The sequence below is a fragment of the Pleurodeles waltl genome, chromosome 4_2, assembly GCF_031143425.1.
Source record: "Pleurodeles waltl isolate 20211129_DDA chromosome 4_2, aPleWal1.hap1.20221129, whole genome shotgun sequence".
Taxonomy (NCBI): domain Eukaryota; kingdom Metazoa; phylum Chordata; class Amphibia; order Caudata; family Salamandridae; genus Pleurodeles; species Pleurodeles waltl.
The window spans coordinates 106,610,984-106,635,220 of record NC_090443.1 but is presented as its reverse complement, the minus strand read 5'-3'; the positions used below and the strand labels follow the sequence as shown (position 1 = coordinate 106,635,220).

Genomic DNA, 24,237 nt, shown 5'->3' with positions numbered 1-24,237 from the left:
TGAGAAAGGGCGCCCCATTGGAATGATCCGCAAGGCAAAATTAAGTTGACCCACCAATATCTGTAACTGATGCAGGGTGACTTTTTTGGCTGCCAAACAGGTTTCTAAGGATGCTCTGAAAGCCATGACTTTATCCTGGGGCAATCTGCACTCCCCTCTCACTGAATCTATTTCAATGCCCAGAAATACCAAGGATGTGGTTGGACCTGTTGTTTTTTCCTGAGCTAAAGGGATGCCGAATTTATCCATCAGAGACTTAAATGCAGTCAAAGACTTAGCACACCTATCAGACCCGCTTGGTCCAAGGAACAAGAAGTCATCTAGATAATGAATGACATTAGGTGACCCTGAAACTTGTGTAAAAACCCACTCTAAAAACGTGCTAAATTGCTCGAAATAAGCGCAGGAAACTGAACAACCCATAGGCATGCATTTGTCATAATAGAACTTCCCTCTGAATTGGAAGCCCAGCAGATGATGATCATCAGGGTGAACAGGCAAGAGTCTGAAGGCTGATTCTATATCTGCTTTTGCCATGAGAGACCCTTGACCCAGTTTCCTCAATAAAGTCAAGGCGCCATCAAGAGATGCATACTTGACTGAGCAGAGGGCTGGATCGATTGCGTCATTTACAGAGGCTCCGCGAGGGGCGGAAAGATTGTGTATTAAACGAAATTCCCCAGGATCCTTCTTGGGAACCAAACCCAGGGGGGAACAGACAAAATCCTTTAATGGGGGGCTGTCAAATGGCCCAGCAATCCTATTTAAACCCAATTCCTTCAATATCTTGCGTTCAGCTACCTCCTGTGCAATGTCTAAAGACTGCTGATTTCTACAAAATCTTGGGCCTTGCACCCCTGCCGCTGGGATCCTAAAACCATCGCGGAAACCTTCATACAACAATTTTGAAGCATCGCGCCGTGCATATAAATTAAGCCAAGGGTTCATAGTCAAGATAGACACAGGTGAAGGGGCCCCTGGGACCAAGAAAACATTATCCTCATTTTTGCCCAACCTTTTCTTTGGATTTCTTGAAACATTTGAACTCAGGATGCCCTGCCGCACCGCAAAAGGAGCAATTGTGCTTGAATTTGCAAGAACCCTGTGGCCTAGAACATGCTCTTTTGCTGAAAGCCCAACACGCCCCTTTTGGATCCTTGTTGGGCGTGGGCCCTCGAAAAAGAGACTGGACATTGGCTTCTGGTTTCTTCAGCATCATACAGCGCAACCATGCATTAACATCGGTCTGATCCCAGCACATAGAAGGGTTTGATGCTTTTTTCAACCTGAACGCTTTGTCATAATCCTTCCAACTGGTTCCTCCAAACTCCTCATGCGCACCTACTATTTTATTCAAATAATATGCAGTTTGAGGACCTAGCTCAGGAAATTTCCCCAGTAAAATGGACTGATAAATGGTAAAACCTTTTATCCAATTTATAATGGTCTCATCTACCTTTGGTTTCTTCCATTTGTGAGAGCAATCCTTAATGTCCTTACTTTCCTCATCAGCCGGCTTCACTACTGTTAGCTCAAAAATATCCACAAATGTACCCTTGTGAATTTTTGCCCTTAATTCACTAGATATATGAGGTCCCAGCTGATCCCTAGGAGAAAGTACTTGATCATGTGTCCCACCTGGTTGGGTAGCACTCTCACCTTGTTTCTCTGGTGGTGATGTACTGGTAGTGGTGCCCACAACTGCTGGCAGGGCAATGGAGGATGTAGGCTCGTGCGATGTGGTGGCTGTGGCCCTCGGGGGTTCTTGTGTTCCTGTGGTGGCCCCTTGCAGATTTGCGCCAACACCCATTGCTAAGCCCTTTAACGTGGCCAATGCTGACCCCTCACTTGCTTAATCAATCTGTGGGGCATTGCCTAACTTCGCCAGCCAGGGCAGCACTTTTGCTAATCCACTAACCAGGTCCCCTCCCGGTTCACGCTCGCTGACCGAAACTGCTCCACCCAAGGGTGTACCTGCCACTGCTCCCGTGATGGCAACCTCTGGTTGCGTGTCTGCCTGTCCCATGTTGGGATCCCGTGTCCCCTCAGTGAGTGTCCTCTTGGGGTCCTCTTGGGAGCTGATTTTTTTCCCCCCAAGTTTGGGTGCCACTTTCCTAGCCCTCTTAGGAACCGGGGGGAATGCTGATTTTGGAGGGACCCCAGCTCGCCTTGGGCGCCCACCCTGATCCGGCGCAGAATCTATCTCTAATTCAGGAGTCTCGCCACCCACTGGATTGCCCTCAGCCCCCTTTTGCGCCAGTGACATGAGAGCTGGTTGCATGAGAGCGAGCACCCGGTCCATAGCGTCTAAGCGCCCCATAACTGCCTCTACATCCAATTTACGCTTTACCTGTTTTGGTGGCATGCCTAAAGATTACCCTAAAACCACCCAGCTGCCACAACACACAAATGATAACAATACTTATGAAAACGGGCGGAGGAAAAAATACCTCTAAATAGGCAAAGTCAAGAAAGGTTCACAAACAGGCAAAACAAAAAAATAGCAAACAATTATACTATAAATATTTTAGGTAGGCAATAACAAATTACAGCATAGGCTCTGGAATTACTATTAAAGCAATACTGCCATCTACTGGCCTAAAATTATACAAAGAAAATTGCACAGTATAAAACACAGCATGAAAGACAAAACTTATTCTGATTGCTTCTTGCCCCTGCAGCCCCTGAGGAAAGCACCACCTCTTAACCCAAAAAAGAACCAGCCAAGAACACCCCAGAATACTACCAGGACCCCCACCACTCCTTACCTTGTCTGTGATGCCTCTCCTGGTCCCAGGGCCCCAACACCAGGGCAAAGCAGCAAGAGCCGGTTGCAAAAAAGTCAAGGCAGACCTTTAAATCACCTAGCTGGTGTCTCCCAGCCAGCTGCCTTGCCCCAGGCCAGAGAGAGGTGAAGAAAAGGCCAAGGGCAGCAAAGGTCAAGGCAGCACGAGGGCGTCTTGTGGCAGGCCGGAGTCCTCCAGTCCTCTGGAGGAGAGCGTCGATCGTCAGGGGCAGCCCTAGGGTCAAGAAAACAACCTGACCCTAGAGGGACTTGAGTCCCCCTTTTAACTAACTCGGGCTGCCCCTGCTGATTACCTGGGAGCCCCCACCACACCCCCTTCAGCCAATCGGCTCACCCCTCGGGGTGAGCGCGATTTTCAAAAAATTTCGCGGCAGCCACAGTTGGGCTGCCGGCCGAAACCGGTCCGATCCGGCCCGCACCTGTATTGGGGGCGCGCTATGCCGTGGTGCGAGCCCCCTGCCCATTAGTAAAACAGAGCAGTTTTTGTTAGATGCACAGTTATTTCAGAAGAGCAAACATTTTTGGAGTGTTAGAGGTGAGAGTCTTAATGTAGGCTCTGTTATACACTTAGAACAGTCTTTATTTTGTGAACTTTGCGGCAATGTGTAGATCTGTGTAGCCTGGTCCACGTGCATAGCAGGTGATGTTCAAGTATACAGCCAGTAAGCATGTTTTTAATAGGCTTTAGAATTTGTCGGGTCTTATTTTGCCTTCACTGTTGCACTGGTAATCATTTCTGTGGGTGTCTGGGTGAGTGATGATTGGAGACAACAAATGACCTTTAGATAATGCTGAAACCATGTGGGATTCCAAGTGCTTCGTGTTTGAAAATATGCAATATGGGGAAGAAAAAGTGTGGCATTGCAGTGCTCAGTAATTTAATTTAGAGTATCTATCTGCAGTAGCAAAAATTTCCGATTAGAGGCCAAACTATTTGAAACTTTGAGCACTAGATTATTTACATTTTGTGCTTTTGATTTTTTAATTTTGCCCTGTTCTAAATATGCAGTGTATGAATGTGTCATGATTTATTTTTTTAACTCTCTGGATGAGATAATATAGTCCCTCATCCCATTTTCTATTTTGCAGAGACTCTTTCCGCGCCTCCTGATGTCACAGCCACCACCTCTGCACCGTTGTCCTCCACCTCCTCGGTGCGCCCTGTGAACATAGACCTGCCACCACACGGGCTGGTAAAAGGAATGCACAAGGCATCAAGACGGTCCAGCTTGATGGATACTGCGGATGGTATGCCAGTACCCATTGAATAACTCTGCTGCTGGTAGATAATTCCAAAAGACAATATGCATTTTCAATAGTTTCACATGATTGCAAAAGATGCATATAGTCTTTTTTTTTTTTTTTTTTTTTTTTTTTTTTTAATACCAAGCATTGGCAAAGCTATAGGTTACACCAATGAGAAACCTGTTGCCTTTGTCAATGTTTTGTGCAGGTTGTACCGCAGTTGAGCTGTTGTGCAACAAGGGTTGAATTTAATTATTTAAAAGCGCCATGACGCCAGTATTGACCGCGTCATCTTGTTTTTTTTTTAAATGTACTACTAAATAAATAATTAAAATAGTAATTAAGAAACTCTTGGTCTGACACACGATTTAGTGTTACATGCAGCCAAAGTAAAAAATCATTTATTGCCATGGCAGATATACTACAAAGAGAAAACCAGTGATGGTCGTGTGGGAGGGGGGACATTTGTGGATGAGGCAGGCAACGGGAGGTGACAGTTGGCCACCTGCAATGGGTCAAGATGGTTGGGGGGGCCAGGGCAAGCATCAACTAATGCGGGCGTAGAGACAGTCTGCAACGATCTACTCTGATGGAGTTACTACACTTCAAAGGAAAAGGGCATGGGGGAGGGTAGTTGGAGGGTAAACCGAGCAGGAAAGTTGCATAAGGGGTCCAGAGCCCCCTTAAAAAAGCATTTGCAATGCAATGGGTCTTGCATTTGCTCAACTTAAAGCTATTAGCATTGTAAAGTCCTAACCTGACTTTTATTCCCACATAAAACGGAAACGAACAGTAATAGTTTTACATAAACGGGCCGATACAAAGTGCCACGCCATGAGCGTGAAGGAGCACGCAAAATGAAACAGAAGTTCGCTCGCAGTCAAACATATCGGCAAATGTGCATATGAAATAAAAATAAAAAGTAGTCCAGAAACCGTGCTGAAAACATGGGGCCTCCCTAGTTTTCAGTAGTTGGTCGGTGCACTCGAGGAGGGCTAAACAACGGAAAAGGCATGACACATGCATGCCTTTCACAAATAAAATCAAACAATTTTTAAAAGGCAAGCCCAGGAACTAATTAAACCAATGGGCATGCAGTGGGCGTGGTTAAAAGCCCACAGAGAGATTATAGCTGGCTCGAGCACTTGCGCGCTCAACCCTAAAAATAAAGAGAAAAACTACCCCATTCCCTAAAAAAATCTCAATAAAAATAGAGATTTTTTTTCTTTGAACATATTTTACATATTTCTCTAGGGAAAAGACCAATGAAACCTACAGCCGCCATTCATGTCTGTTAATGATAGATGTCAGTGATTTAAATGGGCCAGTACTGTCCGCTTTGGGGTACCGGCACCTTTTTTTTATTTTTAGAGGGAGAGTATCTGCACTTCTCAAGAAAAGCATAATACTTTTAATTGGAGAGTACCGGCACTTCCCAGAAATAAGCAGGTACTCTGGTGCAGAGTATTTGCACTTCTATTTTTCCATTTCAAGCACGAATAGACGTGACATCTTGACAAGTTCTGGTATTTTGGGTTGAGTCCAGGATAGGGGCAAGAAGGTGGAGCCTTGCGGATGGCGCAGTGCTTTCCAAAATGATACTCAGCTCAGTGTGCGACTTTTTTTTATTTACTAACACAAATAAGTGTGTGAATCTGCCACAAGATGGAAAACAAGTGGTGCGGCTTTATTTGTATTATGTGACATTACAAAAAGGAGAGTCCCAACACATTCTTCATATGTAATTTGGATATTCCAGGTTTGTGAAACGCGATCTGCTGTGGTGCACAAAACCCGTCTTGATTTAAAACGGGTTGAAGTTAGCCTAATCATGAATTAAAAATGTTTGAGGTAACCTTTTTCTGCTCTGAAAACAAGCGCACAGCCCCTTAAAGATCCTGCTCGCATAGACACTACGGGAATACAAGGAGAGAAGATTGAGATCGAATGCCCGTTGCCAGTCTGTCAAACGGATCTGAAGTCTGTTTGACACGTCCGACTCTAAAACTTAGCATCTCTGGGGAAATAAAGACTGCAGTATGTCCGCTCAGTGGAGCTTTGATGGGCAGATGGGGGGCGCTGCACGCGCAGTCTCCAGCCCGCAACAAAATGGCCTGCAGTCAAAAGTTCCTACATTCCCTAAAGGAAGCACCCTGTGAGCCAAGTGGTGACTGAAGTCAAGACACTTATATCTTTCTTGATGTACATCTCAACATAAATGCATTTAGTTGGGTGGTACACACACAAATGCAGGTGTAGAAACAGCATGCAAACAATGCACTCAATGTTACACTTCAGAAGAAAAAAAAAGTACCTTTGCAGGCGCACGGACACTGGCCACCAGAAAGAGTACTTGGCCCAGACTTCATAGCTGAACGGCGGAGGTACGGACTAGCAAAGTAAACGAGAGTGAAGTGTGTGCCAGCCAATGGTAAGTCAGTCAGGCGGGAGCTACGTGGGAGCCAGCCAATGGTAAGTATAGGTAAGTAAGGAACGGGTATTAAGCCCCTTTTAAGAATTTTTAGTTTTAAATAGAAAATATTTCAGAAGCATAATGAAAGCACTGTGCAGGCGAAACCTAAAAGGACGGTAATATGGATAAAATAAAATACTTTTTACAAGCTCACAGTCTGTTTCTCCTAAGAAGTCCATTTGTGTACTATAGAGATCTCTTCAGGGGGAGAATCTGGGTTCTCTTGCTGTTTAGTTGTCACCCATAATACAGTGGTCTGACTTAACTGAGATGTGAATATCATGCACTGTTCTTTCGTGGTTGATCTGTGCATTATATACCATGCTTTCTTGTCAATGCAGGTGTGCCAGTAAGTAGCCGTGTATCCACCAAGATCCAGCAGCTGCTCAACACCTTGAAAAGGCCAAAGCGGCCGCCGCTGAAAGAATTCTTTGTGGATGATTTTGAGGAGATTGTGGAAGGTACAGTGGACGCCTGTGCTGTGGCACCAGATATAATATAGCATGCGAGCACACCAATTTGCAGCACTCATAATGGAGACCACCTATAAGATCGTCTAGACAGCACACTCCACATCATTAATAAGGCACGCCCATACTAAATCAGTTACACTCTAGCCTAACCCATCTTAAATCCAGACAGGGCACCACAAACAGGTCATATACACACACACACACAACCTTTTAATATGCATTGGTTGAACTTGTCATCTTTCTCAACATGATAAAATGGGAATATTTTGAGATTTGATTGTAGAAAATCCTGTTGTTCACAGCATTTTGGGTCACAGAAAAAAGTACTGTGTAAGCGCTTAGTATTTTAATTTATATTTGTGCTTGAATCCCTGTTTTTGGGTCGAGCTTATCAAGCAATATAGCTGTCTGGTTGTGAAACACACAGTGTGGGCTTGCCAGAAACAAAAAAGGGCTTGAAGCCTGCTCATAGCATACCAGTGGTTGCCTTCTTGTCACTTTGGTTTGCCTGATTCTTATTCATATCTCTTTGAGCATAGCCTCTTAATCATCTCTTTTGGTGGGCTGATTTATATGCTTCCGGTGCTTGTTTTTCAAAAACTACTTTTTTGTTTTTGGTTAAGCACTCCACAACAGTGCATGTGTTTTCCAGCTGTCTCCCTCGTGTCGACCCCAGTCCATGTTGTGCTTGACTTCATGTCCTCCCCGTGTTGCTTTCTTCTGCTTCTCCCCAGCTCGCTGCCCGTATTGCTCTCACCCGACGTTTCTCCTCCTCAACCCTACCCTCTGTACTACTTCTGTCCCATTTCCAAACTGCATGCCCTCGCGCTCATCCGCCTGCCGCTTCCTGCCACCCGTGTCTTCTTGACGACTGTTGCTTTTCCTCCCCACCGCTATATTCCTTGTTTCTTCCGTACTCCCATCTTTCTTGCTTTCCCCCACCACGCCCGACATGTTGCCATAGCTGTTGCCTCAATACAGCTACTCTGACTCGTGCCCTACATGTTGCCCCCTCTACCCAAGCTTAAAAAGTGTGTTTATTTTTATTTTATTTTTGCTGAGAACGGCAAATAAAAGGGAAAAAAAACAGCATCATTTTGTAGATGTGTGTATTGGAGGTGCGCACACCGTCAAAATTAACCGACCAGTTGTGTATAGGCTTTTTGAATTATTATTTAGCATACATCGACAGGCAGCGTTACAGACTTTTTTCCGCTTATGTGACTATGCTTCACAACATCGAGGATGCTGTGTATCGTGGTTAAAAAACTTGACAGACAATAGGTCTCCAAAGCGAGACCCTTACCTTTGCCATTACTTGTTAGCAAATTTGTGGATGGTACGCAGCAATATATTACTCACCTTCTGTATTTTGTTCCATACCATCCCGTTGTTAAACACACTTCGCCGAATCTTGCACGTTTGGGGCAGATTAACAAAATAGATTTTTAGCGCCCTATACTTTTGCCATCTGCAGCCTAAATATTGCACTGTTAATTGGTGTATCCACGTTTTCCTTCAGTTCCACGGCCAGACCCGAACCAGCCAAAGCCAGAAGGACGTCAGATGACCCCTGTGAAAGGGGAGCCATTGGGCGTGGTCTGCAATTGGCCCCCGGCCATTGAAGCTGCACTGCAACGCTGGGGCACCACCCAGGCCAAGTGTCCCTGTCTGACGGCCCTTGATGTTACAGGAAAGCCAGTTTACACACTGACTTATGGTAGGTTGAAATTTGGTCGATCGTGTAGTTCTTTGTGACATGTTGATTTTTTATTTCCTTCCCTAAGGTCTCAGATAGTTTGATTTCCTTGTTTGAAAATAATGTAAAGGCTGTGACTGTTCAGAGAATGTTAGATCTAGTAACTTGTTCTTGCTTCTCAGTTTAAGCCATTGCACTTTTCACTAACCCATTGTTATTAAAATGTGTTCGATGATTCGTCATAGGCTTATTTAACTTAAACCTGTAATTATACAAAGACAGTATCCTTTCAGATCCTCCATGCACTGTCAGGTTGTGGAAACCGAGTTCTTAGCCTTTAAATGTAACCGGTTGGAAAACCTGCTGTTGTCACTGTGGAGTGTCAGAAAGCCACTTAAAGAAATCCGAAATATAACTGTTAACGAATTGTCCTTAAAAGGTGACAACTTGCTTCAGCATGCTCTTATGTGCGTCGGCTTTCAGTCCAATGCTGTTTTTTAAAAAAGTTTGATAAACATTATTCCAGATGTTATTATGATTACCATCTGTTAAGCTATCTATGCAAGTTGCCTCTATGGTTTATGCTATAGAAGGGTGAATAGATATTTGAAGGATGGGGCCCAGTCAGAGTTGGTTATCTCCTTTGACTGTAGCTTGCGTTATGCCCTGTGGCCATCCATCATTCAGTTTTACTAGGACATGGGATGTGGATTAGTAGTCATCTACTAGGCCGATGTTCTAGTTCCAGCTTCCCTATCTTCACTGAGTTTCACTATTTTCCTCAGTTTGCTTAATGCAGAGAGAACAGTGATTTCCCAGTCTTAGCAAAGAAAATAACGCAGAGCTGTCTTGGTAATTGGTGAAAATGTGGGTATCACTTTGTTTTCAAAAATGAAACCTCTCTCAAACATTGTAAAACGTCCTTCTTGTAGGTAAATTATGGACCAGAAGTCTACGGTTGGCCTATACACTTCTTAATAAACTTGGAACCAAAAATGAACCAGTGCTGAAGCCAGGAGACCGGGTACTATTTTAAAAATAACTAGACCTTTTATTACACTGTAAACTGTTGTATTATTTTTCATTATCTTTAGCAGATTGCATTCTGTTACAATTGTGTGAGGACAGTTGTGCACATGGAGCATGGTTTAGGCGTCTTGTACTTCTACTTGGATCAATTTCTTTTGCATAAGTATGGGCTTATCGTTCCAACAAATACTAAAATCCAGTCCTGCATTCACCATATCCACAATGAATATGTATGATAAAAACTTGCATGTAATACATTTCAAATTACATTTCCATATTTATTGATCATTCGGTAAAACTAACTGGGTTTCACTGTTGGATGTGATCAAAAGTTTATCCATACTTATTTGAAATTTGTTTGAGAAGCAATTTGTATTTCATTATTTTTGCATATGGTTGGCAATAACAAAGAGTTTGACGTGGCTAAAGATTTGGACCATTCATAATATTGTATGCCACATAGCCAGGAAGACAGCTTCTTCAGAATCTCTGCCTTTTGTGTTTTCTGTTCATGATTAGTGGAACAATGCCATGGAAGGGTAACTGTGCTGAACGTCCGAACAGCAGTCGCTAGAAGCGATGTTCCTAGAATGAAGCATGTGTTCAGTACACTACTTTTTTTTTCCTTTTTTGCTAACTGCTGGCAATGTGGTTTGCAGAATGTTATTCTGCCATACATTCATTTTAATTTCAGTCTGCATATCCATCTCAGTGATAGCCCCGCCTTTGGAACATGTCCAATGAAATCCTCAACCCCAATCACTGATGTGGTTAATCACAGGCACAACTTACCTTTTCCAGACCACTGAATTTAAATGATTCTCGTCACTTTCACTTCTCCCATACATTTGTGGTCAACTGCGCTTTGCCCATATTTTGCTTCTGAGGTCTAACCATGATTACCTTGCCATAATCCCACAGTTCCTGAACTATTTAACATTTTTAACTCTATAACATGGACTATGTAATATGTCCTAAACAGTGTAACCCAGGCCGTCCCAATCCACTTACCTTGCAAGAGCCAAACTCAGTCATTGTAATCACCACAATTTTGGAAAGTTTTACAGTGTGTGCCATATAAATAAATTAAACGTAAACTTGGCATGAAGTGATGTCTGACTTCTCTTGTCTGAGGATGCCAAGTTGCTCAGTGTCGTCATGATACCATAGTTGCATTTCTGGCTGTCTTTTACAAATGTTTATCAAATGGGTGGTATCCAATACATTTATTGGAAGCCTCCTGTAAATACGACACCCCACTCCCAACCAGACACTTGGGGTTGTCAATTGAAAACCTTCGACTGGAAACAGGGTGCATGGAAGGATAGGGGTAACGTTTTTGAACTTTCGGAAATTCATAAGCTAATGAATTCTTGAAAGTTAAAAAAATGTTATGTCTATCCTAAAATTGAATACAAATGCACATACATTTAATATACAGAAAAAGACAAACCAGAGTACAATGTTATCCTCAACAATAAAGATGTTGATAAATAAAAGCAAATCAATACAAAAAAACAAAAAAATCTCTGATCTAACATATGTCAATACAACTGACGCCTACTAATGGGGATGCTTTTACTCTAGCAGCACTTGACTCCATCTATCCCTTTATCTCAACCACATCCAGCCGCTTCCGAACTTTACTGTCTCGGCATTCCTTACCTGCTTTCATGCATGGTTGCTAAATGCTCTCTCTGTCCCCACTGCTATTGTGCTGCTTTTGTCTCTGCAGGATAGTTCAGTTGCCAAAAGACAGTCCAACATCAAAGTAGCTCCTGTAACAGCTCTTTCTATCAAATAAATAAATTCTTTTTAAACAAATGTACTTGTTACTATCATTGAGATTGTCATTTACGTATTCCTTTGTGTGGAAGAATTTCTTGATTTTTGCTCTGACTAGTTTCAAACCCCCTAAATTGCGCTTTGCCATGGCAGAGTAATTTTTTGTTTATTTGTGTTTAATTTGAGAATTTTACCACTCCTATTAGACTGCGGAAATAGGATATGATTTCATTGGAGGTCTTCAAATTTGTCCTGAACCTTCAGCAGCACCTGGAGGGTTAGAGGGACCCCTCATTGTATCCATCCCTGGGTCTGTATAAAAGTTAGCAGTAGTATGACCATATGTTCACACACAGTTCTAGGGTCTCCTTGGCAGTTCATGAGATGATTAAAAGCTGCCCCTGCATACGATTAGTGCATCTGACTTTCTCTGTTGGAAGGACACATCTTTCTCTTCCAGATTACGTAATACTCATAATTCATATCTTCTGCCTTTGCCGGTGGTCACAGCCAGCCTGAAGTTTATCAGGATTCCACAAAATCCAACTTCAAAGATCTTGTTACAGGTTTATGCAAGTTGATATACCTTGATTATATCAATTTCTCTATGATGTTTTGCTTCAGTACTGTTTTTACCAGTCCTAATGTTAAGAGAATTCCAAAACTTATTTAAAGAATCCTTATATTGTAGTTGAATATTATTTTTCTCCTCGTGAATCTGAGTAGCCCTGATTCATTGGTTCCAGGAAGCAAAAGGGAAGGAATGGGAAAGTTAGGACCTTCCCCAAAGAAAATTGACCCTCAACAGGCTATAGCTGTCACATTTCTATTGATCAGTCCTCCATTAACACTGTCACTCGGAGCAGCACTGTTCACCCATCATCCAGCTTCCTTCTAACACCATTAACAGTGCCTGGTTGTGAAGCAGTATCAACCCGAGCAGCAATAAGCACGTAAGTCTCCTTTCAGTTGCTTCTCTGAAGCTACAGATGAAGACCTTCAAAGGGTTTCACTAGTTGTGCTCTTTGATTCTGAACCATGCTTATCTAGTTAAAGTTTCAGATGACCAAACCCCATAAGCTTAATCACCCAGTCAGCATTTTGAGCCATTCGTTTAGTTTGTCTAAACATGCACAGATGTTTCTAAATACAAATATTACAGCCTTTTTTCCTAGTAAACCAATTTCACAAGGGAGTGCCATTTCAGAATACTTTCTAGAATTTCAGGGGCACCATCCATTGATTATTGAATGATGATGTGAATTCCTCCTGTAGGAAGCTAGCTCTTTATATAGTGGACTGTTAGAGGGAAATCTGTTAATAAAATAAGACAGATCAATTTGACACAATAATATAGGTTTAATCGATTTTCAGCTGGGAACAACAGGCAGTCTCAACATAGAGGCTATGACTGAAGTTCAAAGTTATAGTTCACAAGCAGTGGTATTTATACTGTAAAAACCACAAAAATCTATGCTGACAAGTTCAGCATTAACGTAAGCAAGAACAAGCAGTACAGATAAGATAACAGGGGAGAGGGACCTCTTGACAAGAGCACATGCACGATTACTGGTCACCTCATGGGTGGGTAAAAAACATTGAGGTCATTCTGCATCTCTATCTTTTCTGCACAACAAGTGATTATATGTTACATGATGCTCACGGTAGCCCTGCCTTGTGCTAATGCTTATCTGACCCTTACACAGTTCCCCTCACCAAGATATGAATGACTTGTGTTTTTTAGGACCCTTGTGCTAAAGCAGGATACACCCTTTTGTTCCACCCTGCTCGTGCTAAGTGAACATTTTGAAAGCAACAGTTTGGGCAGCTTTAAAGAAAAACTCTCATTCTAAAGTGGCTTGGGCCTCTTGTGTGTTTCAGCACAGCTAACTTAACAATGCAGCATGTGTATAAGTTTCCTAAGTAATAAGTGTTAGTTTGTCCTAAATATGACCTGCCTTTTCTATTGAACCCACAGTCTGTCTTTTTTTAGCATGTCATGTATTAAGCCTTTCAATACTTACATTAGTTTACAACTATCCTCAGCCTAAAATGTTTGTATTGGGATTTGGGAACTTATGTTTGTATGTATGTGATGTGTTCCTATTCTTCCTACATCAGGACCAAAATGCAATACACTGTGCAGAGTCCAAGCAATCCCCAGAGGTATCAGAGAGGCACAAATGACATCCCAGATGCTCTCTTTCTGGGTAGTGTGGTTGAGCAGTTAAGCATAACAGAGGGTAGTGCTACGCATGTCAAACACACACTCATACAGTAAGTGAGACACGCACTCAATAAAGAAATCCAACACCAGTTTATTAAAAAAAAAAAAACATGTACTTTATATAAACTTTGATACCAAGATCACTGGAGTCAGGTGAGTACTTTTCGAGTTATGATTTTTTTTACATTTTTTAAAAATAGACAGTGCATTTTTCAGGAAGTGGCAATGCAATCCTATGAAGGAAACAAAGACGGCAAACCAGATAGAGTACAGTGACCTATGGGACCAATCTTCTGGACTTGAGGTGAGCTTGGGGCAAGGTCCAAGGCCGCACCAACAGGTCACCTTGGGGATCTCTGGTGAGTCCGGTGCAGAGGTGTGTTACGGTATCGGCTGTCCCATTCAAGTCCATGGGGATCGGTCTGGTTACAAAGTTGCTGCAGGGGATGGACTGAAAGGACAGTACAGGGGAACCCACAGGGGGGCTGGACCCTTTGAGGTCCTGGGGCACGAGCAGACACCATCAGTCCATGCTTCCTCAGGCTGTAGGGTGTGGGTGCAGTGGTGTTTTGTGGCACTGGGTCCGGTGTTGGAGTTTCTCGTGTTTGCAGGAGGGCCTGCAGAAGCACTGCAGGCGTGGACTAGGGGTCCAGTCCGACCAAGCCAACATGTGGGCTCAAGTCTCCCAAGGTGGGGAGACATGGGGGCACCTTGGCTCTCTTCTTTAGGGGCCAGGGCAGATGGGTGCAGAAGAGTTCTAGGGCATTTGGTCTTTGTCCCCTGGTCACTTGTGGTTGCAGGGGGTTCTGCAGAAAGAGTCTGCAGACACCGTTGTGAAGTTCATAGTGGGCAAGCACGGGGGTGGGCTTCTTTTCTGGCAGGCACACTGACACCATTGGCCTATGTCAAAATGGGCTGGGCGGCTCGGGTGGTGGTGTCCCGTGTGAGGTTTCTGGCAGTCATAGTCCTCTCAGGGCTTTCTTGGGTGCCTGCGTATGCAGGGGAGCAGCTCCTCTACTCCAAGGGAGTTCCTCCTGGTGATTGGTGAAGCACTGGAAGCTCTCCCAGTTTCTTGGAGGCTGCACAAGTAGGATAGGTCAGTTGCTCCTTGAGGGTCGGGACAGCAAGCAGGCCAGCAAGGTTGACGCCAAGTCAGTGGTGCTCCCTGATAATCTGTTTAGCAGGTTTCTTGTCCACTCCTTGTGGGTCCAGTGGAGATCTGGTATCAGGGGATCCCCTAAATACTCAACTTAGGGGACGTGAAGGGTAGTAACGAATGTTATACTTACCCTGGGGGTCACTACACCCCCTAGATGACTGCTTCCGCTGGGGAGTGGGCATCACCATGTCAGAGTTCCTAATTCCACCACTCGAAGGATGGCAGAATTTCCTAAGTCATGTCCACTTCAGACTGGTCACCCTAGGGTTGTTCCCAGTCTGGAAGTGTTGAACACCTCCTGCATAGCAAAATCTCTTGCCTGTCCGGGTGCCAGATGGGCCCTGGGGAGGGGTGTTGGCATTTTCCTTTGAGTAAGGCCAGATCTGCATACCACAGGCGGTCTGCTTCTATGAAGCTCCAGCCTTGGAATGCAGATCCTCCTGTGAAGCTCCTGCCTTGTAATGCAGGTCTTCCTGTGGGGAGGGGTGTGCAGCACTCCAGTCCAGACAGGTTTTTATTTCTGACCTCTCGAGAGTGGAGGCTCTCACCCTGGGAGGTCATATTCTCTCTTTGTTGGTGGCTGGCTGGTCAGAGAGCTCACCAGCAGTTAGTGTTTTTTTAGGGGCACCTCTAAGGTGCCCTCTGGGTGCACGTATTCATAAGTCCACTGGACTCAGTGAGAGTTTATTAATATTAGATGTTTGATATCAAACATCCCTAGGCTCAGAGAAGCCCTCATGTAGCTGGGGAACTCCTAATGACCAGTGTCCAGCTATTTAAAATGACTTTCCTGCACACTTGCTATGTCTAAGAAGTGACAAAGACATAGTAGCGGCATATTGGCTCATGCATTTATGCCCTCACTTGTAATATAATGCACCTTGCCTTGGGGCTGAAGATCTGCTGTATGGGTGACTTACAGATATTACAAGCTGTGTTTTAGGGGACATGGCACACACATGAGTGTCATGTTGTGTTTTCAATTTTGGGAGCACCTTGTCACAAGCCTGCAATGGTAGTCTGCATAGGGTTGGTGCTGGGTCCCTCACAGTGGCATAGGTTGTGCTGTAGCTCTGAGGGGCCCTCTTCAGTACCCATGCCATAGGTATCAAGGGTTCCATTTACTAGGGACTAATAGAGGGGCTGAAGAGCCTGTCATCTTTTCGAGAAGGAACACTGGAATTGAGGACCTGGTTAGCAGGCACTCATTGAACTGTAGTCAAAGGTGCATCGTAAAACCAGGCAGAAAGTGTGTGTGTGGGGGTGGGGGAGGGGGTGCTGCCACCGGAGCCCAGCTCCCTACTACACCTCCACTGTTTGTTTCTTTCCCTTTCTTCAAATCCAATTAGTTTAGTGTGCTTAAAAGTTATAAGTAATATTTATAGAAATGAGTCATTCTTCATTACGTCTTTTCAAGTAGGACATGTATCTGTGCATGGAGAGAAAAGTAACATGTACTTGTTGCATCTCTGTACACTAAGACACACCTTGTGCATGAATCAGCCAGAACAAACTATTCAGTTCCACTCATGCTACCAGATCTGTTTTTATTGCTGCAAAAGACTCTAATTTGGTGCCCCAAGCTGCACTACCACCCCAGTTCTGACATAAAATTTAGTTCAGTCATTACACCACTCCTCTTATTATTGATGCCAGTCCAAAGGCCACCATCTTTTTTGAGAGTTCACCAAAGGAATCAATTACTTGTGGCATGTTTAAGTGTAAATAAACATGCTCTGCATACTCCTGTCATTTAGCCTTGGGCCTGGTCGTGTGCAACTTGTTTTTCTTAGAAGTCTTTCGAGTCACCTGGTATAGTGCCTCCTCCTATGACTGCTAATGTGCATAGGAATTGTTTGGCTCCATTATTAGATTGTTTTCTCTTAGCGTCTTGTTTGAACGTGCATCGCTAAATCTCCGGGTCAACGTTGCATGGTGCTCGTCATCAGGGCCTTTCGGCTCTTCAACTCCCCTTGGCAAGAGACAATGATTTTTTTCGGAATTGGGTCACCTCCATCTGTTTGGCTTCTGGGATCTGTTTGACATCCTCTTTCCGGGCCTTTTCATCTGCCCTCATTCTCGAGAATGCACAGACCTTGATGGAAAGGGCTCCCTTCTAAGTCAAAGTACCCATAGACAGATCATCACCAGGTCTGTAACATATGCTTGTCTCCAGAGTACGACAAGACCTCCTGCCTTACTTTTTACTCCAAAAAGATCCATAGGTACCAATGCGATTGGCAACTTGCTTGATGCACAATGGCACAACAAAAAGATACCACCGCAGACATCTGCGAGGACGTCGAAGGGGAAAATCGAGGCAGTCCCTTCCCATGATCAGCCACTTTCCTTCAGCCCGGAGCAGAGTTCTTTTTCGAGCTTCGAGTCTGAAGACCAACAGACCCAGTTGGGCCAACATTAGAAGATGTTGACTGCGAGTAAGGTTCCACAGTTAACATCGACCCCGCCAGCAGGTAGAACACCACCCCTCTGGGGGTCTGGTATTAAGCCCACAACCCAGCCAGAAGTCTTCTGGTCCGCCACTGCCTCCCAGTGGGAGGAGTGGGACAATCATAAGGTGTCAGTGCCGACTCCGTCTCCGACTCCCCTCCTGGTGCTGAACAGCCACTAGGACCCGGCCGTCTTTGACACTGACGGCTCTCTTGATGTCGGCTCCAAAGGCCTCTTCAGAGCCAAAAGAACACTCTGCGTCATAACCTTCCTCTAAGCCGAAACCTACTTTGGCATCCCGATGACCAACAACAGCTTACTCTTGTGCGGACTCGAGGAGCATCAGCAATCTATTCTGCATCACCTTCAGAAGGAGATGGACTCTTTCCAGAAACAACTTTGTTCGATGGCATCTGTCGCTGTAGATACACATGGTATGCATGAGCTCGCCATCTGGTGTTGGGTCGGAGTGTTACAAGTTGTTTTTCTTCGAAGAAGTGTTTTCGAGTCACGGGACCGAGTGACTCCACCTTCTGTGCTCATTGCGCATGGGCGTCGACTCCATCTTCGATTGTTTTCTTTCCGCCATCGGGTTCGGACGTGTTCATGTCGCTCCGAGTTTCGGAACGGAAAGATAGCTGAAGACGGAAGATTTTCGACGGTATCGTTGCGATCCGGTTAGAGATAGACACATACGACGACGCGTTGAACATCGAAGCGCTTCGGTGCCCTTCGGGGTAGATTTCGGCACCCCGTCGGGGCCTAGTCGGCCCGACCGCGTGGAGGACAACGCCGATGGATCGGACCCCGTTTCGATTCTGCCCCGAATGCCACAACAAATATCCTTATACGGACCTGCACTCGGTCTGTAATCTGTGCCTGTCACCCGAGCACAGTGAAGAATCCTGCGAGGCCTGTCGGGCGTTCCGGTCCCGAAAAACTCTGCGCGACCGTCGAGCGAGAAGACTGCAGATGGCGTCCACGCCGAAAGAGCGTCGACAGTTCGAGACAGAAGAAGAACAGGAGGAATCCTTTTCCATCCAGGATTCAGACTCCGACGAGCTACACTCTACAAGAACTGTGAGTAAGACGTCGAGATCAAACCTTAAAAAAGGAAAGAAGGCCCAGGGGACGCCACTGCCAACCGGCCATGGCTCCACCCAAATTCTCGGTGACCAACAATCGGCACCGAAAAAGGCCCATTCAGTGTCGAGATCGTCCGACTTCGGTCGAGACACCGGCACGCAGCCTCCTCGGGACCGAGAGAGTGCTAAACAGAAGCATCGACACCGAGAGTTCGGTGTCGACACCGATCGACGCCGAGACAGTGGCGCCGAAGACCATAGAGGCCAAGAATTTTCGGCACAGAAAAAGAGGAAGGTTACCTCGGAGCCGAAAAAACAATCGACAGGGCTTTCGGAGCCGAAAAAAGCGACATCAGACCCTGTTTCTGGCTCCTATACCGAAGAGCATTCTATGTCTTCTCAACTGAAGAAACATAGATTTGAACAAGAACTGCAATCCACTGACGTGGATCACACGCAAAAGCGTATCTTTATTCAGCAGGGGACTGGGAAGATCAGTACCCTTCCACCTGTCAAACGAAAGAGAACGCTTCAGTTTACTCCTCAGCAAGACACAACACAAAAGGTAACACCTCCTCCCTCGCCTCCACCTGTAACTCCGGCTTCGCCAACTTACACCCCGTCACATTCGCCAGCTCACACCGCCATGAGCCACGACGACCAAGATCAGGATGCGTGGGACTTGTACGACGCCCCAGTGTCTGATAACAGCCCAGACACATACCCAACTAGGCCATCACCACCGGAAGACAGCACAGCCTACTCACAAGTGGTGGCTAGAGCAGCTCTATTCCATAATGTGGAACTACACTCGGAACAAGTAGAGGATGATTTTTTATTTAACACCCTCTCCTCAACCCACAGCTCCTACCAAAGCCTGCCGATGCTCCCAGGCATGCTACGCCATGCAAAAGACATTTTCAAGGAGCCAGTTAAAAGTAGGGCAGTGACGCCTAGGGTGGACAAAAAGTATAAGGCGCCTCCTACGGACCCTGTCTTCATCACCTCTCAGCTGCCACCAGACTCTGTGGTGGTAGGGGCTGCCAGAAAACGGGCAAACTCACACACTTCTGGGGATGCACCTCCCCCAGATAAAGAAAGTAGGAAGTTCGATGCAGCCGGGAAGAGGGTTGCTGTCCAAGCAGCAAACCAGTGGCGCATCGCAAATTCACAAGCGCTGCTAGCGCGATACGACAGAGCCCACTGGGATGAGATGCAGCATCTCATTGAACATCTCCCAAAAGATCTGCAAAAAAGAGCAAAACAGGTTGTTGAGGAGGGTCAAAACATTTCCAACAATCAAATACGCTCCTCCATGGATGCAGCAGACACGGCCGCAAGAACCATTAATACGTCGGTTACCATCCGTAGGCACGCATGGCTCAGAACGTCTGGATTCAAGCCAGAAATTCAGCAGGCAGTGCTTAACATGCCAGTAAACGAGAAACTTCTGTTCGGTCCGGAGGTCGACACAGCTATAGAAAAGCTCAAGAAGGACACTGACACTGCCAAGGCCATGGGCGCACTCTACTCCCCGCAGAGCAGAGGATCTTATAACACCTTCCGCAAAACACCTTTTAGAGGAGGGTTTCGGGGTCAGGCCACACAAGCTAGCACCTCACAGTCCGCACCGCCCACCTACCAGGGACAGTACAGGGGAGGTTTTCGGGGCCAGTATAGAGGGGGGCAATTTCCTAGGAATAGAGGAAGATTTCAAAGCCCCAAAAACACTACCAACAAGCAGTGACTCACACGTCACTCACCCCTCCCACACAACACCAGTGGGGGGGAGGATACATCAATATTACGAAGCATGGGACAAAATAACTACAGATACATGGGTCCTAGCAATTATCCAACATGGTTATTGCATAGAATTCATGCAATTCCCTCCAGACATACCACCAAAATCACAAAATTTATCAAAATACCATTCACAACTTCTAGAGATAGAAGTTCAAGCACTACTGCAAAAAAATGCAATAGAATTAGTACCAAGCACACAAATAAACACAGGAGTTTATTCACTGTACTTCTTGATACCAAAAAAGGACGAAACACTGAGACCAATTCTAGACCTCAGGGTAGTAAACACATTCATCAAATCAGACCACTTTCACATGGTCACACTACAAGAAGTGTTACCATTGCTCAGAAAACACGACTACATGACAACCCTAGACCTCAAGGACGCATATTTCCATATACCAATCCATCAATCACACAGGAAATATCTAAGGTTTGTATTCAAAGGAATACATTACCAATTCAAAGTATTGCCTTTTGGTTTAACAACCGCTCCAAGAGTATTCACAAAGTGCCTAGCAGTAGTCGCTGCACACATCAGAAGGCAGCAAATACATGTGTTCCCGTATCTAGACGACTGGCTAATCAAAACCAGTTCGCTCACACAATGCTCAAACCACACAAATCAAGTCATACAAACCCTCTACAATTTAGGGTTCACCGTCAACTTTGCAAAATCAAACATTCTGCCAAGCAAAGTACAGCAATATCTAGGAGCCATAATAGACACAACAAAAGGAGTAGCAACGCCAACTCCACAAAGGATCCACAATTTCAACAGGGTCATTCAACACATGTCTCCAAACCAAACAATACAAGCAAGAACAATACTACAGCTCCTAGGCATGATGTCCTCATGCATAGCCATTGTCCCAAACGCAAGACTGCACATGAGGCCCTTACAACAGTGCCTAGCCTCACAGTGGTCTCAAGCACAGGGTCACCTTCTAGATCTGGTGTTGCTAGACCGCCAAACTTACCTATCGCTTCTATGGTGGAACAGTATAAATTTAAACATAGGGCGGCCTTTCCAAGACCCAGTGCCACAGTACGTAATAACAACAGATGCTTCCATGACAGGGTGGGGAGCACATCTCAATCAACACAACATAAGAGGACAATGGAACATACATCAAACAAAACTGCATATAAATCATCTAGAATTATTAGCAGTTTTTCAAGCACTAAAAGCTTTCCAACCAATCATAACCCACAAATACATCCTTGTCAAAACAGACAACATGACAACGATGTATTATCTAAACAAACAAGGAGGAACACATTCAACGCAGTTAAGCTTGTTAGCTCAAAAAATATGGAAGTGGGCTATCCACCATCAAATTGGTCTAATAGCACAGTTTATTCCGGGGATCCAGAATCAGCTGGCAGACAATCTCTCTCGAGATCACCAGCAAGTTCACGAATGGGAAATCCACCCACAAATTCTGAACACCTACTTCACACTCTGGGGAACACCACAAATAGACTTATTTGCAACAAAAGAGAACGCAAAATGCCAAAACTTCGCGTCCAGATACCCACACAAGCAATCCCAAGGCAATGCCCTATGGATGAACTGGTCAGGAATATTTGCTTACGCTTTTCCTCCTCTCCCTCTCCTTCCTTACCTAGTAAACAAATTGAGTCAAAACAAACTCAAACTCATTTTAATAGCACCAACGTGGGCAAGACAACCCTGGTACACAACACTGCTAGATCTGTCTGTAGTACCACACATCAAACTGCCCAACAAACCAGATCTGTTAACGCAACACAACCAACAGATCAGACACCCGGACCCAGCATCGCTGAATCTAGCAATCTGGCTCCTGAAATCCTAGAATTCGGACACTTACAACTTAGCCAAGAGTGTATGGAAGTCATAAAGCAGGCCAGAAGGCCATCCACTAGACACTGCTACGCAAGTAAGTGGAAAAGATTTGTTTGGTACTGCCATCATAATCAGATACAACCACTAGAGGCAACTCCAAAACATATAGTTAATTACTTGCTCCATTTACAAAAAGCAAAGCTAGCCTTCTCTTCTATTAAAATACACCTTGCAGCAATATCTGCATACCTGCAAACTACATATTCGACTTCCTTGTATAGGATACCAGTTATCAAAGCATTCATAGAAGGGCTTAAAAGAATTATACCACCAAGAACACCACCTGTTCCTTCATGGAACCTAAACGTGGTTCTAACAAGACTCATGGGCCCACCCTTCGAACCCATGCACTCTTGCGGAATACAATTCCTCACCTGGAAAGTTGCCTTTCTCATCGCCATTACATCTCTAAGAAGAGTAAGTGAAATTCAAGCGTTCACAACACAAGAGCCTTTTATACAAATACATAAAAATAAGGTCGTCCTACGACCTAATCCAAAATTTTTACCAAAAGTTATTTCTCCATTCCATCTAAATCAAACGGTAGAATTACCAGTATTCTTCCCACAGCCAGATTCTGTGGCTGAAAGAGCACTACATACATTAGATGTCAAAAGAGCATTAATGTACTACATTGACAGAACGAAGAACATCAGAAAAACTAAACAGCTATTTATTGCATTCCAAAAACCTCATGCAGGTAACCCAATATCAAAACAAGGTATAGCCAGATGGATAGTTAAATGCATCCAAATCTGCTACCTTAAAGCAAAAAGACAACTGCCCATTACTCCCAGGGCACATTCAACAAGGAAAAAAGGTGCTTCAATGGCCTTTTTAGGAAACATCCCAATACAAGAAATATGTAAGGCGGCCACTTGGTCTACGCCTCACACATTCACCAAACACTACTGTATAGATGTGCTATCCGCACAACAAGCTACAGTAGGTCAAGCTGTATTAAGAACTCTATTTCAGACAACTTCTACTCCTACAGGCTAAACCACCGCTTATGGGGAACTAACTGCTTACTAGTCTATGCATACCATGTGTATCTACAGCGACAGATGCCATCGAACTGAAAATGTCACTTACCCAGTGTACATCTGTTCGTGGCATCAGTCGCTGAGATTCACATGGACCCACCCACCTCCCCGGAAGCCTGTAGCAGTTCAGAAGTTACCTTCAATTTTGTACATTTGTATATATATTACTTAATCCTTTAATAGGTACATACTTACATTTTTCATTGCGCGGGCACTATTACTATAGTACAACTCCTACCTCACCCTCTGCGGGGAAAACAATCGAAGATGGAGTCGACGCCCATGCGCAATGAGCACAGAAGGTGGAGTCACTCGGTCCCGTGACTCGAAAACACTTCTTCGAAGAAAAACAACTTGTAACACTCCGACCCAACACCAGATGGCGAGCTCATGCATACCATGTGAATCTCAGCGACTGATGCCACGAACAGATGTACACTGGGTAAGTGACATTTTCATTAGTCATCAGCAGACCGGCAAGATTTCTGCAGAACCGCCCAAAAACAGTGCAAGAGAGTCTTCCTTGTAAAAGCGATCTTACTTGTCAGGAGCAGCTCACTTTGGAGCCCTTCCTATCTCCAAAGCTTAGGAAACACAAGGACATGGGCACTAGTCCCCTACTTGCTCGATCCCCGGTTCCTTCTACTACTCCACCTTCATGCCCTTCACCACTTAGGCCTTCTCTGCCACCTTCCCTGGAGAATTCCCAACATTTATCCTAAAGCAGGGGAGCGGGGGGGTAGTTAAAGGGTGTGGGCATTTGGTCCTTCGGGTCCTCTGGACCCTTATAAAGTCCCATATGACCCTGAGTCCCGAGACGAACCAGGGGATAATTTATAACACTGGCAATGACCCTGACTTGTACTCTACTCTATGAAGCCATCCCTTTCTGATGACAATATCTCTTATGAGGTTATTCACAGGGCGGGCTCCTTCTACAAGGTAGACCATCACACAGTCCCTGAGGAGGATGGTATCCTTATTGAAACACTTTCGAACACCCATATTTCCATCCAGTATGCTCCATACTCAAAGGCATGTTAAAAACTGCCCAGGAAGCCT

General features: G+C 44.9%; 1 protein-coding gene across 1 annotated transcript in view; it reads left to right on the top strand.

The window, feature by feature from the left end:
* Nucleotides 1–24,237, top strand: part of DIP2B (disco interacting protein 2 homolog B) — a 738,038-nt gene that overhangs the window by 334,548 nt on the left and 379,253 nt on the right. The window contains exons 6-9 of the mRNA XM_069230866.1: nt 3,896–4,054; nt 6,866–6,985; nt 8,520–8,717; nt 9,629–9,720. Coding sequence (XP_069086967.1) covers nt 3,896–4,054; nt 6,866–6,985; nt 8,520–8,717; nt 9,629–9,720 — 569 coding nt within the window. The remainder of the gene's footprint in view (nt 1–3,895; nt 4,055–6,865; nt 6,986–8,519; nt 8,718–9,628; nt 9,721–24,237) is intronic.